Source organism: Crocuta crocuta, unplaced genomic scaffold, assembly GCF_008692635.1.
Source record: "Crocuta crocuta isolate KB4526 unplaced genomic scaffold, BGI_CrCroc_1.0 scaffold217, whole genome shotgun sequence".
In the NCBI taxonomy this organism is placed as follows: Eukaryota; Metazoa; Chordata; class Mammalia; order Carnivora; family Hyaenidae; genus Crocuta; species Crocuta crocuta.
In genome coordinates this window covers 8536935-8556981 of record NW_027532208.1, presented here as the reverse complement: position 1 = coordinate 8556981, position 20047 = coordinate 8536935, and the positions used below count along the sequence as shown (strand labels likewise).

General features: G+C 53.0%; 2 protein-coding genes across 2 annotated transcripts; both read left to right on the top strand.

Annotated features, from left to right (window-relative positions):
* The first annotated feature begins 4152 nt into the window (after positions 1–4152).
* On the top strand, positions 4153–10059 carry ARMC5 (armadillo repeat containing 5). Its single transcript, XM_077777923.1, has 6 exons — positions 4153–4651; positions 6140–6247; positions 6347–7133; positions 7650–8155; positions 8759–8891; positions 8994–10059. The coding sequence occupies exons 1-6, from the start codon at positions 4168–4170 to the stop codon at positions 9811–9813; spliced, it is 2838 nt and encodes a 945-aa protein (XP_077634049.1). The 5' UTR covers positions 4153–4167; the 3' UTR covers positions 9814–10059.
* A 2599-nt stretch (positions 10060–12658) lies between these two features.
* Positions 12659–17169, top strand: TGFB1I1 (transforming growth factor beta 1 induced transcript 1). The gene is made up of 10 exons (XM_077777817.1): positions 12659–12950; positions 13075–13127; positions 13230–13372; positions 13538–13625; positions 13744–13849; positions 13961–14155; positions 15292–15465; positions 15730–15811; positions 16069–16208; positions 16472–17169. The coding sequence occupies exons 1-10, from the start codon at positions 12873–12875 to the stop codon at positions 16736–16738; spliced, it is 1326 nt and encodes a 441-aa protein (XP_077633943.1). The 5' UTR covers positions 12659–12872; the 3' UTR covers positions 16739–17169.
* Positions 17170–20047: the final 2878 nt, after the last annotated feature.

Genomic DNA, 20047 nt, shown 5'->3' with positions numbered 1-20047 from the left:
ATAAAAAAACCAATTTTAATTACTCCAGAGAGCGATAAACGGATAACATTCAGCATATGATTTTCATCTGTTAGAATTATAAAAATTTTAAAAATTAAATATCACCTAAAGGATAAGAAAAGAGATTTATGAGCAGCACATAACAATTTTAGAGGAGATGGAGCCCATGGATACTCGCCTTAATCTGAGAAATTAACTTGCAGTTCTCTGAAGGGATTTTGCAAACAAGGTTTGTCCCATGCCCAACTCTACCACATATCTAATATTCATATGCGGTTATAAATTTTGTAGAGTACTCAACATGGCTCTGAGGAAGGTGAAGCCCAATACAGGAAAACAGTATACACAGGACCCGATCATAGCAACTATTTACTGAGTGCCAACTATGTATGTACTGGGCTCAGGCCTCTAATTCAGACCCTTGTGCTCTTTGAAGTGCCCCTTATGGGAAACATGGCAAGAATCCTTCCTTTCATCACTGGCCCCGTGCCAGGGGCATTGGTTGCTCCCAGTTTGAGAAGTTAAGTAGTATTAATTAGATGTCACCTCAATGAAGCCTCTCAGACTTGGTCCAGGTTAGGCCCTTTCTCCACCTCCAGGACTGTGCACTCTGTGTTGTTACTGGTCCTGAGTCCATCTCCTTCATGACACTAAGCTATCCCAGGACAGAGGCTGTCTTGCTCATTTCTGTAACTTTAGGGAGGAGCTAGCACATGAACTGGCATAATGCTTACTGACTGACACCACCAATGAAAGGGCTCTAGACCTGAAAGAGATAGGAGAACTGAGGTTTAGAGTCACTCTTTTGACCCAGGTGTTTCATGTAGGTGATCCCATAGAATCCTCAATAATACCTAGTGAGGTAGCCAACATCATTCCTGTTTTATAGATAAAGAAACTGAAGATCAGAAGAGGTAGACCTGTCCAAGGTCACATAGCTGAGAAGAGATAGGCCTGGGCATGCTGCTAGAGGCTGAGAGAGGGTTTGCTTCACATCCCTTCCCTTTACCCCTATTCTACATGAGTACAGTTCTAGACACAGCAAGCCTAATAAAAGAAGGCAAAGTTTGGGGACAGGGTGCTACATGCATGAGGCTAATGGAGGAAGGCCAGTCCCACAGAGGTGGGCATTAATTGTCCTCTAACCTCAAAAGGACTAGCCCCTGTCTCTTCCAGGAACAGACAGCTATGGGAAGGGCTTGGGCACAGATGACGTAGTTCTTTGGGAAGCCTCCTGCTAGTTTCTATAACAGAAGTGCATTAATTTCGCCAGCTCTTTCCCATGCCCAGGCAAAAGGGCCAAGTTCGGTCCTCAATGTCCAAGCACAAATGAATCTTTACCATTTTTTCCTCTGTTGAGGGCTCTGACAAAGGATCTGGGGCACCTGCAAGAGAAGGGGTGAAAAAAGAGAAAGGGGCAGATGACAAACCTTGGGCCTTTTGTCCCTGCCTAGAAATGTCACAAAGTATGAAGTCAACAGATAGGTCTCCTGGTCCTTTGCCAAGCCCTAACTTCACTGTAAAGACTATTATCTTTCACAAGGGTCCTATATCCCAGAGATTACATAATGGTCCCAAGTACAATTTTTCTGGTCCTTCTGTCAGAATACAGCCTTCTTTATGGTCCCCTCTGGTCAGGTCCCCCCCCCCGCCCCCACCAACTGTGTTCCTTAAGGGGTGTCTGAAATCCTATTCCTCTGGGATGAGGCAGTTGTTACTCTTGGAATGATTAATCCCATCATTCCCTAGGCCCATGAAGGGATCAGCAACTGCCAAGGGTGTCCTACATCTGGAAGCAGCTGTGCCAGTACTGGATAGCTCCTACCATCCAAAAACTCTCCCCCCAGCTGGCATTCTGTCTCTAGAGCCTCAAAAACGAAGGTTAAGCCTTCTTTTCTGGAAAGGCTCTTAAAAGACAGTGATCCCAGCTCTACTATTATAATTCTTCCAGCCTGGGGTTCCCTGATGTAGTCCATGAATCAACAGCCCTAGAGGACCAGAAAGGTTTGCTTAGAGATGCTGGTCCCCTCCACCTCCTCCAGGCCTGGAGCCAAGTTAGAGCTGAAGTTTGGGCTGAAACTGAAGCCAGGGATCTTCCAGGGGCTGCCACCTTCATGCATCTGTTGATCCTGGACTAGGTTGGAGCCGTGGGCAAATGCCTTGCCACGTTGCAGGCAGACTTAGGGCTTCTCACCACTGTGGACCACCTGATGGATGAGCAGGTAGGGAGTCTGGCTGAAGCACTTGCCACACTCACTTCAAGTGTAGGGCTTCTAGCCTAAGTATGTTGGTGCTGCAGCAAATATGAATGGTTTACAAAACTCTTGCTGTAGCTGGAATACTTAGAGGGCTTCTCATCTATAGGGGAGCATTGGTGTTTAAGGAGCTTGGAGCTGTGGTAGAAGGTTTTACCACATTCTGAACAGGCATAGGGTCATTCACCCAAGTGGATGTGCTGGTGCTCAGTGAATTGGATGTGCTCACTAAAGCCACAGCCACACTCAGAGCACTTGAAGGTTCATCATTCTTCATTATGTGTGTATGCTTGTGTCATAGGCAGTCCAAACTGTCGGTGACGTTTTTGCCACACTCACAGCAATGATAAGGCTTCTCCCCAGTGTGTGAACACTGGGGCTTGAGCAGCTAAGAGCTGTGCCCAAAGCTGTCACTGCACCAGGGAAAGCAGTAAGGGCTTTTCACCCCTGTGAGCGCTGGTGCTGTAATAGATTGGAGCTAAAGCTGAAGCTCTTCCTGCAGTCCCCACAACAGTAGGGTTTCTCGCCTGTGTGTGCGCGCTGCTGCTGGATTAGACTGGAAATAACGCTGAGTCTTAGTACACTCAGCAGGTACAGGACTTCTCACCGTTGTGCTGCTGTTGGTGTTTAACCAAGTCAGAGCTACGGCCAAAGGCCTCCCCTCACTCCGGAAACTTGTGGGGCCCGAATCGTGAGTGGGAAACCACGGTGTTGCACGAGGTTAGAGCTCAGGCTGAAACAATGGCCACACGCAGGGCAGAGGTATGGTTTCTCGCCAGTGTGTATCTGGCAGTGCTTAACTAGATCTGAGCCACGTAGTAAGCTTCGGACACACTCTGAACAACAGTAGAGGGACTGCCACCCACATGGCTGCTTCAGTGGTGAAGAAGGTCATGGAGATAGGCTGCGGTCGGTCCATTCGCGGCACTCGAAGGCTTTGGGGATTGCAGGACTGTTCGTCTGTCAGAAGCTTCTTCCCCGGGCCAGAGTCCGACCTACATAGGTATTACAAGTCCAGCATCATTTCCCGGGCAGCCGGCTATCGCAGCCACACCAGGGAGGGCAGCTCTGGTGGGACAACTCCGCTAAAGAGTGGGCTCGGGGCTTCCAGATGTCGGGCTTCCCTGCCGCTCCGCCCCGTCCTAGCTCTCCCTTGACCCTTATGGCGACGCTGACTGCATCGCCGTGAAAAAAGCCCCGTTTCGTAAAAATCATCCACTCAGTTCACAAGCACGGCGTTGAGACATTCGGGGCCCAGGGAGCCAGCACCGGAAGCGAAAAGTCCAATAGCCCGTGCCGCTCTAGGAAGTGGCCGGAAACGGTCTCGGTAGGTTTAACCCTCTCATTCACCTGACTGAGCAAAAGCTCCCAATCTGCGGCCACTATCAGAAACTTGACACTTTTGGCCGGGCTCGCGGTCCTGAGTCCGTCAGCACGGACTTCGGTGCCCAAGCCATCACTGTGGGCAGCGAAGCGAGCCGGACGGAAAAGGGTGTCGCTGTGGTGGACACGCGGGGGGCGGTATAGCCACGTCACTTGGAGCAGCACGGTACTGAGACTCCATGGTCGGACATCTGGGTTCTCCAAAAGAACCAGCCCACTGCAAGCTGCCTGAGTTTCCCCTCCGTTCTTAGCTAGGTGTGCTAAGCAAGGCGCAGACTACATATCCCAGCATGCACCGCACACGACTCTTGGGTTTGCACAACGATTAGATAACCATTACTCTCTACATGCCTTCGGCGACGGTCCGCAGTGCCGGGATCGAGAACTACAACTTCCAACTTGCAAAATAACTGCGGCGGCGCTACTTAAAAAGCGTCAGAGAGGAGGTGCCTGGCCACGCCCCTCTCTTCCAGTTCCGCTCCCTTGGAAGAACGGCGAGGAGGGGGCGGAGCCTTAGGCTTGAGCCAAGATGGCGGCTGCGAAACCGACTCTCACGGACTCGCTCTCGTTTTGCCTCGCGCAGCTCACAGCGGCGGCCGGGGAGGGTCTAGGTGGGGGAAAGGACACAGCTACCAACGAGACACCCTTGGGGCGTGCGCTCTTTGTCCTCCGCACACGCCACGTCAAGGCAGCAGGGGGAATCGAGCGCTTCCGGGCGCGCGGCGGGCTCCGCCCCCTTCTCGCGCTGCTGCGGCGAGCGGCTGCAGCGGGTCCCGCCCCGTCCCAGGCTGGCCCAGGCTCCGCCCCCTCGTCGGTCGAGTCAGCGACTTGTGATGGCCCCGCCCCCTCGTCGGGCCCTGCCCCCTCTGCGTCGTCGTCGTCGTCGTCGTCGTCCTCGCCGCCAGCGCGCCTGCGCAAGACCCTGGACTTGGCGCTTAGCATCCTAGCCAACTGCTGTACGGAAGGGGCGTGTCGGGCTGAAGTGCGCAGGCTCGGAGGCATTCTCTCTTTGGGTAAGTGCTCCGCCCTCATTTCCTAGAAGGATTCCACTCACGATTCTTTCCTTCTCTGGGCTTGGGCGGAGTCTTGAGTTCTTTGTGTTGTATCCTGGAAGAACATGCCTTGTGACCACGTGACACTCCTAACATCTGAAGCCTTCAAGCCTTCCTTATAGATTATCCCCGATCCTGGCTACTGAGTGACCTTGTGCAGGGCTTTCATTTGATGAACTTGAGGTCGGAAGTTTTAGTGGTTTTCTGCGGTGAGCTAGACCGAGAGAACGGAGGCTAGGATTCCTTGTAAAATTGAATAATAATAGCTACCTTGCAAAACTGAAGTAGGGAGAATATGAAATACAAACATAGATCGCAGATATTCTAAGCATGGACTAGGTACTTTGAGGTATTAAAAACTGGCGCAATAAGAACAAATCCTAAAAGATAGCACGCTTTTCTGTTTACCAGCTAAGTTGGCGCCTCCTAGTGGCACTGTTGTGAACACTGTTTACAGAGTGCCTGCTAGTTATGAAACTGCCAGTTTTGATGAAATATTAATTTTTTGTACGAAATAAAATTAGTGTTTTGTACAAAAAGAAATTTATACAGTTTTAAAAGTGTATAATGCATCTGGACCATAACGTGTTTGACAAGAGGCCTGACACAATAAATATTCAATAAATTATAGGTTTTGTTATTAGCATATAATCCTCAGTCAGTCACTGTTCGGCATTTAAATTTTTTTTTTAACGTTTATTTATTTTTGAGAGACAGAGTATGAGCGGGGAAGGGGCAGAGAGAGAGGTAGACACAATCTGAAGCAGGCTCCAGGCTCTGAGCTGTTAGCACAGAGCCCGATGCAGGGCTCGAACCCACGAACTCTGAGATCATGACCTGAGCCAAAGTCAAAGGCTTAATGGACTGAGCCACCCAGGCACCCCTGTTTTGCATTTTAAATAACTCCTGTATCCATCCACATTTATTCCTTCTTCTATCATGTGCCCCAGAGACTGGTGCCCAAGTGCTGGGTTGTGATGGTAGCTGACTTGCTTTAAGCCACTGTCCTTTCTCACCTTAACAATTGGGATAGCCTCCTTGCTGTCCTTGCCTTATTCGTTTTCCCTATAATCCATTCTCCCCGTGGCTACCAGATTGTATCACTTCACTTCTATTCTTAAAACCCTTTGTGGTTCCCAGTGCCTTCATATTCAAGTCCTGCCTTATCCCTTGGCCTGCCATTCGAGGCCCTTCTTGAGGGCATAGCACAGACCAGACATTGGATCTCACTTCTGGGCCTTTGCAAAGGCTGCTTCCAAACCTGAAATGTCCTGTAACACCCCCATCCACCATCTTTCTAACAAATACCTACCTATTTAACCTTTCAGACCCAGTAAGTATCAGCCTCTTTTGGAGGCCTTCCCTGACCCTCTCGGGCCACATTCTTAAGGCCATTAATGAGAGAGACGAGAAGGGGCAGGACCCTCAAAAGACCAAATTATCTTGCAGTGACTATTCTTCAGTGTGTGAAGACAGACAGCATCCAGAACAGAACAGCCCGTGCTCTGGGGAACTTAGCCATGGAACCTGAGAGCTGTGGGGACATCCATGCTGCTGGTGAGAAGCCTCTAAGTGTGGAGTTAGCAAGGGCTGGGGGTGGGAGAAGGGGCTTGGGTATCTCCTTGCTCACTCTTTGTACTCCTCTTCCTTCTCCAGGTGCTGTTCCCTTGCTGGTTGAGAGCCTGACAGCCTGCCAGGACTCTCAGTGCCTGCAGAGCGTGGTGCGTGCCCTCCGCAACCTGGCCGACTCACCCCAGCACCGCCTGGCTTTGGCACAGCAGGGAGCAGTGCGCCCTCTGGCTGAGCTTCTGGCCGCTGCCCCAGACCCTGCACTGACCTTGGCCCTAGTGCGTGCCCTCTTGGAGCTGAGTCGAGGCTGCTCCCGGGCCTGTGCTGAGCAGCTAAGTCTGGGTGGGGGGTTAGGCCCACTGGTCAGTTTGGCCTCCCACCCCAAAAAGGCAGTACGAGAGGCAACTATCTTGATCCTTGCCAACCTGTGTGCCCAGGGCCTCGTACGGCCTGCACTGGGCAATGCTGGTGGTGTGGAGGTACTCCTGGGTGAACTCCGGCGGCGGCGGGGACCGAATGGGGCTGGCCCGGCCTCTCAGCAGCCCCTGGTACGGGCCGTGTGCCTGCTGTGCCGGGAGGCCATCAACCGGGCCCGGCTGCGGGATGCTGGTGGTTTGGAGCTGTTGATGGGCCTGCTGCGGGACCCTCGTGCCAGTGCCTGGCACCTTCGTGTCGTGGCTGCCCTTGTGGGCTTCCTCTATGATACTGGAGCCCTGGGCCGGCTACAGGCTCTGGGACTTGTACCTCTCTTGGCTGGGCAGCTGTGTGGTGATGCTGGTGATGAGGAAGAAGAAGGAAGAGAAGCTGCTTCCTGGGACTTTCCTGAGGAGCAGACCCCTGAGCGGGCAGAAGCTGGAAGCTTCCGCAGCCTGAGGTGAATCCCCACCTGACTGCCGTGGGTTGAGGGGTCTGGCTCCCTTCACTACCCCATTCTGTCTCAGTCAACTCTTGTTGACTCTGATTCCTGATTCCTCATTCTCCCTGAACATGACCACTTTCTCGTCATCATTAAACATACCTCCTTTTTCCTGGGTCCACCTTTGGCCTTGGCTGTACCCCAGCACATCTGAACTTTGGGACCCAGACAGGTCCACTGGACCATTTTTACTTTGTTGTCTATTCTCCCCTCAATAGAATATAAATTCGAGGAGGACGGGGACTTTAGTTTTCTAATTACTTATGCCTGGTACCTAATTCTGGGCTTTGTACATAAGAGGCATCAGTACCTGCTGACTGAGTTGGGGCATTTTTTTCCCTATTCCTTTCTCTCCTATCTCCCCTGGTCCCATTTCCTCTCCCTGGCTTCTGTCACCTAGTTTTATATGACAGCTCTTTGGTCTGCTCCTTTGTTGTGGTTCTGGGTTCAATCTCCCCGTTTTCCCCTCTACAGGTCATGGCTGATCTCCGAAGGCTACGCTGCAGGCCCGGGAGACATCTCTCCTGACTGGTCCCCTGAGCGATGTCCCCCGCCTCCACCACCACCAGAGCCAGCTGAGCCAACCAGCCCCACCCTGGGTCCATCGTCACTGCGGACACCTCGCACACTGCGCACACCTGGCCGCAGCCCTGCTGCCGCCTCTGAGGAGCCTTGGGGCCGCGAGGGGCCAGCGCTGCTGCTACTGTCACGCTTCTCCCAGGCTCCTGACCCAAGTGGGGCATTGGTGACCAGCCCAGCCCTCTGTGGCCTGCTGGCCTACGTGACGGGCTCACCAGGTCCACCGAGCCCACGTGCACTGCGCATCCTGGCACGCCTTACCTGCAACCCTGCCTGTCTCGAGGCCTTTGTGCGCAGCTATGGTGCTGCACTGCTGCGTGCCTGGCTTGTGTTAGGTGTCGCCCCGGATGACTGGCCCACGCTGCGTGCCCGCCCAGCTCGACGCCAGCACCGGGAGCTGGGTGTGTTCCCCATAAGAAGCCCCATCTCCCTCTGGTTCTGGACTGAGAACCTCACTTTGGTGTTCATAGCTTTCTCACTGCCCTGCCCAGCCCACCATCCAACCTCAGTCACCAGGTGGGAAGAGGGAGGAACTCGCAGCATCCGAAGTTCTGCTCCATCCTCTGCCCACGTCTTCGGGCCTACATACCCCAATACCAGGCTTTTCCTAACAACTTAGAATCATGCTTGTTTCTATTTCATTACCCAATCTGTTCTTGCTTCTGCACCATCCTGACTGCCTTCCCACTGGGCACACTGAGTTGCAAAACTCTGGCTCAGGTGCCATGTCCTCCTGGCGCCCCACCGATCCCAACACTGCCAGGGACTGCCCTGTCTTCTGCGTCCCGACTGCGTATTCTGAGTCCTTTAGAACCCAGATGTACTCCCTGACCGTTACACTTTGTTCTTGCCCTTGATCTCCAGTTCCTAGCATCTGGACCCTTCCCCTCTAGGGCCTGCAGTCATCCCCTCTTCCATGCGCTACGGTTTTAGCCTCATTCCTTTGAAGGCCCCAGAGTTGGGACATCAACTCCCAGCCTGACCTGCTCTGCCCGTCTCTGCAGGTGAGATGCTGCTGCAGAACCTGACCGTGCAGGCTGAATCACCCTTTGGGGTGGGTGCCCTCACTCATCTGCTGCTCTCTGGAAGCCCCGAGGACCGTGTGGCCTGTGCACTGACACTGCCCTTCATCTGTCGGTGAGGAGGATGTGGGTGCCTCACAGGGATCAGGAGAGCAAGGTTGCTATTCCCTAATGCCACCCCTTTTCACGTTCTAAAAGATTCCCTTTCTTCCCAAAGGAAGCCCTCTCTGTGGCGCCGGCTACTTCTGGACCAGGGCGGCCTCCGGCTTCTCCTCTCGGCACTAACTCGGCCAGCTCCACATCCACTCTTCCTCTTCTTTGCTGCGGACTCCCTTTCCTGCCTCCAAGGCCTGGTGTCTCCCACTGTGAGCCCAGCCCTCCCACCTACAATCCCCTTGGACCTAGATGCCCCCTCCCCTTGCCTTTATGAACGTCTACTGGGCCCAGCCCCCATCCTAGCCCCTGACCTGCACTTCCTACTGGACTCAGGCCTTCGGCTCCCTGCCCAGCGAGCTGCCTCAGCCACTGCCTCGCCTTTCTTCCGGGCCTTGCTAGCTGGCAGCTTTGCTGAAGCCCAGATGGACCTGGTGCCACTTCGAGGCCTGTCACCCAGTGCAGCCTGGCCTATCCTGCACCACTTGCATGGCTGCCGGGGCTGTGGGGCTGCCCTGGGGCCCGTTCCCCCACCAGGCCAGCCCTTGCTGGGCTCAGAGGCTGAGGAGGCACTGGAGGCTGCTGGCCGTTTCTTGCTCCCTGGGCTGGAGGAGGAGCTGGAAGAGGCTGTGGGCCATATCCACCTGGGACCCCACGGTGGCCCAGAGTCAGTGGGTGAAGTATTCCGCCTGGGCCGGCCCCGGCTGGTTGCCCATTGTGCCCGCTGGACCCTGGGGCCAGGGCAGTGCCCACGGAAACGGGCCTTGGCCTTAGTGGGGCTTGTGGAGGCAGCAGGTGAGGAGGCAGGGCCCCTGACTGAGGCTTTACTGGCTGTGGTAATGGGGGTTGAACTGGGGAGCAAGGGTTCCAGCTTCGACTGTTGATGTCCCCTGAGAGACGATCCAAGGATGAATTGGCTATGAAGGAGGACTCCCTCAGAGCATCATAAGAGGAGGCTGAGCAGCAGTCACCATTGAGGACCGATGAAAGAATGGAACTATACGCCAGGATGATGGTCTGAAGATGCCAGGGTCTGAGTGTGGGACCCACAGGTGGAGAACAGCCCAGGGCTCCAGGCACCTGGCCTGGGCCAGCCTTCCAGAGTTGAGATTAAAAACTTTGGAATTGGATACCCCTATTGTGTGGTGTCTCTGCTTACTTTCCTGTGAGAGTCCCCCCCACTCCCTTCACCAAACAGGGTCTTATCCAGGTTGCTGTGTCTCGATACAGGCCACCCTTGGCATGTAGGAGCTTAATAAGTAAGTCTGCAGTGGTTCCCGGAGTCCGGGGATATACTAGAGTATTGGGTGCAGCCTGCTTTGTGCTTATGCAACTTTATTGCTCAGACAGCTACCCAGCTAGGCCCGCGGACTCTGGTTAGTGTCTTTTGAAGGGGCTGGGCTGAGGAAGTGTATGTCCGAGGCCTTGGCATTACTGTTTCCTGAGTGATATTTACTCATCTTAGGTCTTCAGTCTCTGTGTCTGTTTTCGTCTCTTGGACCAAGTGTCCTTCTGCTATTAGCCTGAAGGAAGACCTCTATGTTCCTAGAGTCCCTGAGGCCCTGTCTTAGTTTTGCTGAGAGCCAGAGCTCCGGGCTGTATTCAGCTCATGTTGTGCTATGTATGGTCTCTCAAGGCAGGATCTACATCACCAGGATTCCAGATCAGTAAACCACTCAGGTGGCAGCCTGACTTCGAGGAGGGTGCCTGGACAGGGCTGCGAGTTTAGCTTCTGGGGAGCCAAAGTTGACACTTGCTAGCTCTGTGCGTCTGTAAGTGTCCAGGTCTCTGTTCTTAGACTGTGTGTTTGAGCTACTCAGAGAGCTTTTTAAAAATACTGATTCCTAGGCTCCTTCACATTGAATTGGACTGAGGGGAGGGTGCCCTGGGCATCAGTATATTTAAAAAGCTTCCCAGCCTGTTTTAATTTGCTGCTGGGTTGAGACCCACAGTCTAGGGGCTGCAACACTGTTGTGTCTGTCCAAACTCCTCTCTTAAGGTTCACTTCTACCTTGATTTCTTGGGATCTCAGTCTAGGGAAGTCTCCTTGTTCCTTTGTGTCTGGAGTCTGTGTCTTCTCTGTGTTCACCAGTATCTTGAGAAAGGGCTCTTTCCCAAGGGTCACCTCAGTGTTGGGGAAGGGCTTTGTCTTGAAGGTTGGCTATGGTCTGGTTGCCTGAAAGTGTTTTCCCTGAGTCTCCATGGGGCTTGGGCCTGGGTTCAGTTTACCTGTGTCTATATGTTGGTTTCCAAGTTTTGGAGAGAAGGTCCTGGCTTAGAGAGTGGGAGGGTTTGTGTCTGTCTCCATTTCTGAGAGATTTGTGTCTAGTATATGGGCCATTTGGGATATCTGTTCATGTCATTGTCTGTCAGGGTCTCTAAGGGAATGTCCCTGAACCTGCTGTCTGACTGAGCCTTAGAGCCATCACTTCTCCCCTCAACCCAACAATTCTGTCTGGAGCAAGTCTCAGGAATGGACTGAGTGGACAGGGGGCGTCTATTGAGGACTCGGGCTGGTAGCTTTGGTGGGGGGTGTCTGCTTGGGGGCCTCAGTCTGGTCTAACAGTCTCACGGAGCAGAGGATCCCCAGCTTGGTCTGGGAGAGTCTCTTCTCTGACTTTGGCTCTGGCTGCCTGGGGATCCCTGTAGCGGAGGCCAAGGCTGGGGTGTGGCTGCCTCCGCGGCCGACAGGCGGGCTGGGCCTGGGTGGGCCCTGGCCCTCCTTCCTTTACACGCCCCCATCNCGGTGCGCCCGTGCCCCGCCATGGAGGACCTGGGTGAGTGGGGCTCGGGTCCTCTTATCCCCAGCTCCTCACAGCCATCTGGACCCGCTTCCCCATCCTGGACCCCCCTTGCACTCCCCAAATCGCCCCATCCCTGCTTTCTGTCTTCTTGATTCTGGTCNAGTGCAGCGCCCGCCAGTGGGCGCCTGGGCTCAGGGCCTCTGGGAAGGGAAGGGTTAAAAGGGTCTTGGGTCCAGGGACTGGGAAAGTAGACGGGAAGGGAGAACAGGACACCAAAATTTGCAGTAGGAAATGGGCCTGCCTCAGAGCGTAGGGGAAGAAAAGAGTTAAGTATACCTAGGTATGGTAGGGGTCGGGTCTTTTCGGGCAGAAAGAGAATAGATGAGTGCCAAGATGCCAGGAAGAGGTTAAGGGTTCCACTGTGGTACTCAAGAGATGAGTAAAGGAGTAGGGACTTCTAGACTCTGGAAAGGAANGATCTGGGGGTGGGGGGGTGGGTGTTTTGGAGGAAGAAGGAAGACCCAGGCATCTCCTCCACCTGGTCTGTTGGAAAGGCTGTGCTCTCCATAGGAGAGAAGGGGTTCAGACACCCTTCGGTGGGGGGTGCTGCTCAGTAGGGGTAACCGGCTTATATGGAAAATAAGCCAATCAGAAAGCAGGTCCCAGCAGAGTTGCCAATGAGGAGCATAGGGTGGGACCCAGTGCCTGGAGTTGCGCCAGGGCTGGGCGGGTCTGTTTAGGTGGGGGAGGGGGTCAGGAATTAGTGGGCAGAAAGAGCATCCAACCAGAAAGTTGGGTGCCAGGCATACAGCCAATTGAGCACTTTGGGGTGAAGCCAAATTTGGCTTGAGTAAATAGTCAATTCTGACTGCATCAGGGAAGATGCAGAAAATAAAAGAATCAGGCGGCTTTTGTGCATGACTCCCAAGACGCGCCATTGGGGATGTTTTTGGTCATAAATATTCCCTGCTGCACTTCTACTTCTCTGCCTTTGGTCTGGCCTGTGTTTCCATCTGATCCGTAACTTCTGCTCTTCATACTGGCTTCCGTCCTCCTCAACTACTGCTTACTTGGAACTCTTATCTTCTAATCTCTTGAGTCCCTGTCTCTGCTCTAACCTTAACCCCTCAACTTCTCATCCTGATGGACGCTGCCCTGTAGACGCCCTGCTGTCTGACCTGGAGACCACCACCTCACACATGTCAAGGTCAGGGACTCCGAAAGAGCGGTCCCCGGAGCCTTTCACATCTCCCCTGCCCTATGGCCACCAGCCACAGGTGAGATCAAATGTGGGGACTGGGGTGACACTAGGGCCAAGTTTGGCCAGGACTAGGGGAATCTGAGCTTGAGTGGGGCAAAGTACAACCCTCTCATCCCACACATGTGTCCTTCTCTCTGTAGACAGGATCTGGGGAGTCTTCAGGAGCCTCGGGGGACAAGGACCATCTGTACAGGTGAGGGGCGTGGAAACTGGGGGAGGCAGAAGCCAATTAAGACTCAGGTAAAGAGGCTTCGATTCCCCAGCCCTGAACCCAGGCTCCCACCCTGTTTTCCAGTACGGTGTGCAAGCCTCGGTCCCCAAAGCCTGCAGCTCCTGCGGCCCCTCCGTTCTCCTCTTCCAGCGGTGTCTTGGGCACAGGGCTCTGTGAACTAGACAGATTGCTTCAGGAACTTAACGCTACCCAGTTCAACATCACAGGTACCAGGTCACAGAGATAGGCCTTGATGGGATGGGGACAGGGTAGGGAAGGGAAGAGACTGAGGGCTCTCCTCTTTCCAGAGTAGCAGCTAAAGGGACACAAGCCTTAACTGGAAGGGGATAGAGTATGGCCCCATGTCCAGTCCCCTTCTCTCCTCTCTGCAGATGAAATAATGTCTCAGTTCCCATCTAGCAAGGAGACTGTAGGGGACCAGAAGGAGGACCAATCTGAGGACAAGAAAAGGCCCAGCCCGTGAGTTTGACATAGTTGTTGGCAGAGCTGGGAGAGAGGTGATAGGCGGCTGACTTACTGGGGGATAGCCTTCATTATTCTGGGGGCTCTGAGCTGACACAAGTTGTGTTCTTCACAGCCCTCCCAGCCCATCCCCTGTTCTCCCAAAGCCTTCAGCAACCTCGGCTACCCTGGAGTTGGATAGGCTGATGGCTTCACTGTCTGACTTCCGTGTCCAGAACCACGTGAGTCAGGCAGGAGGTGGGCCATTGTGGATCTGTGGCTCCCTAACCCCTTCCAGAACCTTCCACTTCTACCGCCTTGCTGACTCAACTCTCATGTCCTTCTTGCTGCAGCTTCCAGCCTCTGGGTCAACTCAGCCACCAGTGCCAAGCGCTGTGAATGAGGGGTCTCCGTCCTCACCAGGGCAGACCGGCAAGGGCAGCCTAGACACCATGCTGGGGCTGCTGCAGTCTGATCTCAGCCGCCGTGGTGTTCCCACCCAGACCAAGGGCCTCTGTGGCTCCTGCAATAAACCCATTGCCGGGCAGGTAAGTGGAGACCTGTGAGTAGGGAGGTAGAGACCCATGGACCCATCCTTACTGAGAGCCAGACTTTGTGCTGTTCTCTTTTAGTAAATGACTCTGGGAAGTGGGTATTACTGTTGTTCATATTTTACAGATGAGGAAACTAAAGCTCTGAGTCACATTGCATGTAAGTGGAAGGATGAGAATGAGAATTCCAACCCATTTACCATTTACTATGGTTCTATTTTGTGCAGGCACCATTCTAGCTCCCTTACAAAACTTCATCTCTCTTAGTCTTCACAAAAGTCTTATTGGTGCCATCTCCCCGTTCTCAGGCAGCCACAAAAGATATTTCTGCTCCACCGGCATCTGGTGTGTGAACTCTGGTTCTTGGCTTATTGACTGAGTAGATTTTTTTTAAATTTTATTTTTTTAATGTTTATTTGTGAGAGAGACAGACAGAGCATGTTGGGAGAGGGGCCCAAAGAGAGGGAGACACAGAATCTGAAGCAGCTCCAGGCTCTGAGCTGTCAGCACAGACCCCACCGTGGGGGTCGAACTCACAGACCGAAAGAGCATGACCTGAGCTGAAGTCAGACGCTTAACCGACTGAGCTACCCAGGTGCCCCGAGTAGATGTTATTGGTAACAGCTGTGCCAAGCGGTTGACCTAGATACTCTTGCTAGATTTAGTGCTCTGCTTCCATCCCAGAATTTCCAACTGTGGCAGAGCAGGGTGACATTGTGACCTTTGTGGGTCCTAGGCACTTTGACCTTCATGGGTCCCTCCCTCCATTAAAGAAAAAATTAAAATTGTGTTTCGTGTTGGTGTAAAGGAGAATTTCTTAATATTACATATTAAACCATTTTCTTCGAGCTCATTTTTTCCTTCTGATTTTAGAAGTAATTACATACATTTTCCTGGGCTTCTAAAATTATTGAGGGTCCTAAGTACTGTGCTGAAAGACCCAGGTTGAATCTCTGTCACTCACAGACTGACTTGAACATTAGGTTCTTCATCCTAATCTCTCAGGGTGGGTGGGGAGAAATGAGTGAAGGGAGTCAAATGGTAAAAAGAAAACTTGAAATGTGCCATATAAATATTAGCTCTTCGGGCACATGGCAGCTCACTCTGACCCAGGCCTCACCCTCAACTCGCAGGTGGTGACCGCGCTGGGCCGCGCTTGGCACCCTGAGCACTTCATTTGCGGTGGCTGCTCCATGGCCCTGGGAGGCAGCAGCTTCTTCGAGAAGGATGGAGCCCCCTTCTGCCCCGAGTGCTACTTTGAGCGCTTCTCCCCACGTTGTGGCCTCTGCAATCAACCCATCCGACACGTGAGCCCTGCCTGTCCCACAAACTCTGCCTCGCCCAGGGTGCCTGTGGGGTGGTCCCCGTTCACTCACAGCCCCCTCCCACCCACGCTAAGCCCCTTGGCCTTGTCCAAGGCCCTTTGGACTCCGCCCACTCTTTGACTTCCTTGTTAGGTCTCTAGTGCATCAAACGCCTGCTTAAACCCTCTTCCATGGGTTCAGGGTGGGAGAAGAAGGGAAGAAGGGATGGAAGGACATACTGAGTGTCCCCGTGTTCATGCCCCACAGAAGATGGTCACTGCCTTGGGCACCCATTGGCACCCAGAGCATTTCTGCTGCGTCAGTTGTGGGGAGCCCTTCGGAGATGAGGGTGAGAACTTGGCTCCAGCCTTGTAAGCCACCGGTCTGCTCAACATCCCACCTAACCCACCTCGGTCCGGCCTGCTAAGACCTCCCGAGTCTGCTGGCGCCACCCTCTCCCACTGCCACCAGGCCCCCACTCTAGACCCCATCCCTGCCTCACTACTGCTCATTCTGACTGCCCCTCATCTTGCCCCGCAGTCTCAGATCTTGCAAGTCTCGGGTGCAGCCTGCACCCTTTTCTTTCCGCCCTGTTCCCGCCCCTAGGTTTCCATGAGCGCGAGGGCCGCCCCTACTGCCGCCGGGACTTCCTGCAGCTTTTCGCCCCGCGCTGCCAGGGCTGTCAAGGCCCCATTCTGGATAACTACATATCTGCACTCAGCGCCCTCTGGCACCCCGACTGTTTCGTNGGGGGGTGGCGTGGGGTGGGGGGGGGGAAGGCGGGGGAAGGGTGGTGGTGGTGGTGTGCAGTGGTGGTTGGAGAGCTGGGTCAAAAGGGGAGCCCAACTAGGAGCCTGGGCCCAGACTGTTATTCAAGGCAGGGTGTGTCACATCTGGGTTGGGGCTGTGGAGGGTGGGGTTGTCACAGTGGGTTATTAAGCTCCTAAAGCGAATTATCTGATCAAGGGATTGGTGGCTGACCTATCCTCTCACGACCACCCTTCCCCAGGAATGCTTCGCTCCCTTCTCAGGAGGCAGCTTTTTCGAGCATGAGGGCCGACCGCTGTGCGAGAACCACTTCCACGCAAGGCGTGGTTCATTGTGCGCTACGTGTGGCCTCCCGGTGACCGGCCGTTGTGTGTCGGCCCTGGGCCGCCGCTTCCACCCAGACCACTTCACCTGTACCTTCTGCCTGCGCCCTCTCACCAAGGGCTCCTTCCAAGAGCGTGCAGGCAAGCCTTACTGCCAGCCCTGTTTCGTCAAGCTCTTCGGCTAACTGCCTGTGGGGCTCCTCCTCCAAACCCCCCGTTCCCCTGGAAGACCAAAGCCCCAGAGACCCCCCCACCCTTCCCCAAAAAACATGCTCTCCAGACCCCAAGGCCTTGCTCTCTGAGCTTGGGGCTCTCCCCACCCCATCCTGTGAGGCCCCACCCACTAGAGAGAGCCGCCCCTAAGGTACTGTACTCTTAAAGTTCTCTATGTCAATTCAGAAAAGGTCCAGCTAACTTCAAGGCCACACTCCCCCAGTGTGGGTCTCACACTCTAGAGCCACCCTGCATGAACTCTTCACTTTATCCCCATCCTTGAGGGAGGCCCCTGATGGGGCAATTCCGACTAATCAGAAGACAGGCCAGGACATCCCTGCTCCCCACTCCCTCACTAGTCTGTGCACTTTTTTCTACCTACATAAAAACACGTTCCACATCACACTGGTGCTGTGTCTCTGACTGCGGGATTGAGGGACCGAGGGGGGAAGCCTTGCATGGTGAAGCCCCACCTCTGGTGGCTCTGGCTGCAGCAGGTTCTAGGTCACCACCCTGTGGCCACAGTGGAACCTGTAGCCTCAGCCCTTGCATGCTGTGCGCATATCAAATGACCTTCTGCAGGATTGTACAGATAGTGGCAAGTCAGGACAGGAGCTCAAGCTGGGCCCCGTGGAAACTTCCCACCCTCATTCCCCACTTCTTTAGCTCCATATATTCTTGAAATAACCACTGTCTGCACCCTCACCACCTTGTCTAATTTCCAGAATTTTAAGGCCCTCAGAGAGGGGTTCCATCCAGAAGTGCCAGTTTATGCTGCCCACCCTTTGGATCTGGATACTAAGGCACAGCTTCCCTCTTATTTGTATTGACTCATAATATCTCCCCGAGGCAGAGGCTGACACATGGGATGGTCAGGACAGTGACTGAAGGAGGCACTAGGGGCTGTGGAAGCCAGAAGGAGGCTTCTAACTCGGATCAGGAGTCAAAGAGCTAAGCCCCAGCAGAAAGGGGTGGGGCCAAGGATTTTTAGGTGTGGAGTTTAGGCTCTGTTTGAATCCCCAAATCCCTTCCTGAGTCCCTGAACCTTCACTTTGGACCCTGTGATTCCCTAGTAAGGGGCCTGGATTCTTGGGTCTAAACTATAGAAGAAGCCTTTGAGGCTGGAAACGATGGATTGATTCTCAGAGGCCCTTCCTACTTGAGGAAGACCTAGTAGCCAAGGAGAGCATGTGTGGGTAAGAGACAAAGGTGAGATGTTTTCTGTCCTTGCCTTGAACTCACCACCCCCACCCATATCCTTTCCTTTCTGAGGCTTCTCTCCCTAGGTCTTCCCAGACCTCCTGCTCTTCTTCCATATTTTCTCCCTGGGGAATGCTAGCTATTTCCTGGATGGTCACTACCTCCCTGTCCTGAGGATGCTCAAATTGGCCACCTCCCATCTCAATTCATTCATTTCACCCAGTGTTCATTGAGTATGTACTGTGGCAGGCTCTATACCAAATGCTGGGAGACCTTAGGAAACTAAGCAAACGTGCTTGTCCTCTTGGAGCTGAAGTCTAGTAGAGGAGACAGATGACAAACAGGTACACAAGTGACGCGTGATGAACTAATGGAGACTTGATGGTTTAAGTGAAATTCACTCTTAGCCCTTGTTTTCATCTGCAGCACCTCCCTCGTCCCTCATAGCACGTATCTACTGCAAATAGGTGTTTATTTGTTGCTTATGTCTGTTTCTGAAACTTGAATGCAAGCTCCTGAGAGCTTGTCTGTCAGATTACATTTGTTTTGCTTACCATTGTCTCTCCAGTTTCTAGAATGCTACCTAGCATGTGGTAGGTGCTCAATAAATATTTGTTAATGAAGGAAGGAATGAGGAAGAAAGGAAAGGAGGGAAGGGGAAAAGGGAGAAAAACAGAACTAAGTTGGGGAAGGGATTACTTTGACCAGAGAGTCAGTCCCTGTGAATATGTAATGTGTAAATTGAGACTTGGAAGGTTGGCAACAGAAAACAGTCAGACAAAGAGCTTGAGGAGAGCATTTTGGGCAGAGGAAACAGTAAGGCCAGGAGGGAGGAAGGAGTTTGGCATATTGAGAGAAAGGAAAGAAGGCCATATGGCTGGATTAGAGAGAGGAAGGGGGAGAGTAGAGGAAGGTGAGATCAAAGAGGAAATAGGTGCCACATCATGAAGGGCCTGTGGACCACAAAGACAGCGTATAGATTTTAAGTGCCTAGAATCCCAATATGTCCTGACACTGGCACCTGGATTTTTCTCAGGCACTTCAAATTCATCACCCCTTGACGCAGACACTGTGGATGCCCTGCCCATATCCACTTGGCCCGCTATGTAGACAGTTCCCAGATACCCTGTCTCCCCAGCTGCTCCCTGAGTTTCTGTCTGAGGTGCTCTCTGGGGTAACAAATGTGCTCCTATACCCAACAGGCCTGAAGTGGGAGGGGGAGGTTCTAAAAACTTAGAGACAAAAATTGATAAATACTCTAGCTCCCTGGCTCTGAGGGGTCAGTTCTGAGGTATGTTCCCCACAGTGTCTCAAAGAGTCCTCATTGGGATTGGTCACAGTGGTAGCCTTTTAGTTAACATGCCCTTTATTGGTTTTTCTTCTTTCTTTGTCTCACTTCCCTACTCCCTCATAATCCTTCCTGGGGTCACCTCCTCAGGAAAATCCTTGCACTCAATTCTCATCTTAGGGTCTGCTTTTGAAGGGACCCAAACGAAAGCATTCCTTAAATATAACTCCTATCCCGCTAAAATATTGTTTTCTGTTCCCCATCTCAGGCATGAACCCAGTTGTCATAATCAGATATCCAGATTTGATCAATTCTTCTAGAAAGGCAGAGATACTGATATTTATCAACATTCTCTCTTCTGTAGTCAGCCCTGTGCTGAGCAATGGGACCCTAGGGATGAACCCGATCATTTCCTGCTTGTGGGTCTCTAGTATGTTGGGAAGGCAGAGCTGGACCCATATGAGGACAACACAATGTGCTTAAAACTGTATCAGAAAAGCCACTGAAGTCTTTCCTGAAGAGTTGACATGGGCTGGGTACTGAGGGCTACCACTTGAGAGGTAGGAGTGGGCCATTTGGGAGGCAAGAAGGCACGCTAAGCAGAAGGCACAGCTTGGGCAAAAGTTTGGGTGTGTGAAAATACATGGGCTGGGCAGGGCGAGGGAGTTGGAGGGAAATATGATTTCACTCTAGGTTTGGTATAGAGGAACAAGGGGAGGGGTGGGCAGGAGTCAGGGTGTGGCAGGCCTTGAACATCTGGCTGAAGAGTTCCTACTTCCTTCCTAGTATGATG

Bases quoted from the DNA above. Each gene is read 5' to 3' on its own strand.
- ARMC5 (XM_077777923.1), top strand. From the start codon at position 4,168: ATGGCGGCTGCGAAACCGACTCTCACGGACTCGCTCTCGTTTTGCCTC. The intron at 4,652-6,139 runs GTAAGTGCTCCG...ATTATCTTGCAG, and splicing joins CGGAGGCATTCTCTCTTTGG to TGACTATTCTTCAGTGTGTG. The intron at 7,134-7,649 runs GTGAATCCCCAC...TCCCCTCTACAG, and splicing joins GGAAGCTTCCGCAGCCTGAG to GTCATGGCTGATCTCCGAAG.
- TGFB1I1 (XM_077777817.1), top strand. From the start codon at position 12,873: ATGTCAAGGTCAGGGACTCCGAAAGAGCGGTCCCCGGAGCCTTTCACA. The intron at 13,128-13,229 runs GTGAGGGGCGTG...CCTGTTTTCCAG, and splicing joins GACAAGGACCATCTGTACAG to TACGGTGTGCAAGCCTCGGT. The intron at 13,850-13,960 runs GTGAGTCAGGCA...TTCTTGCTGCAG, and splicing joins ACTTCCGTGTCCAGAACCAC to CTTCCAGCCTCTGGGTCAAC.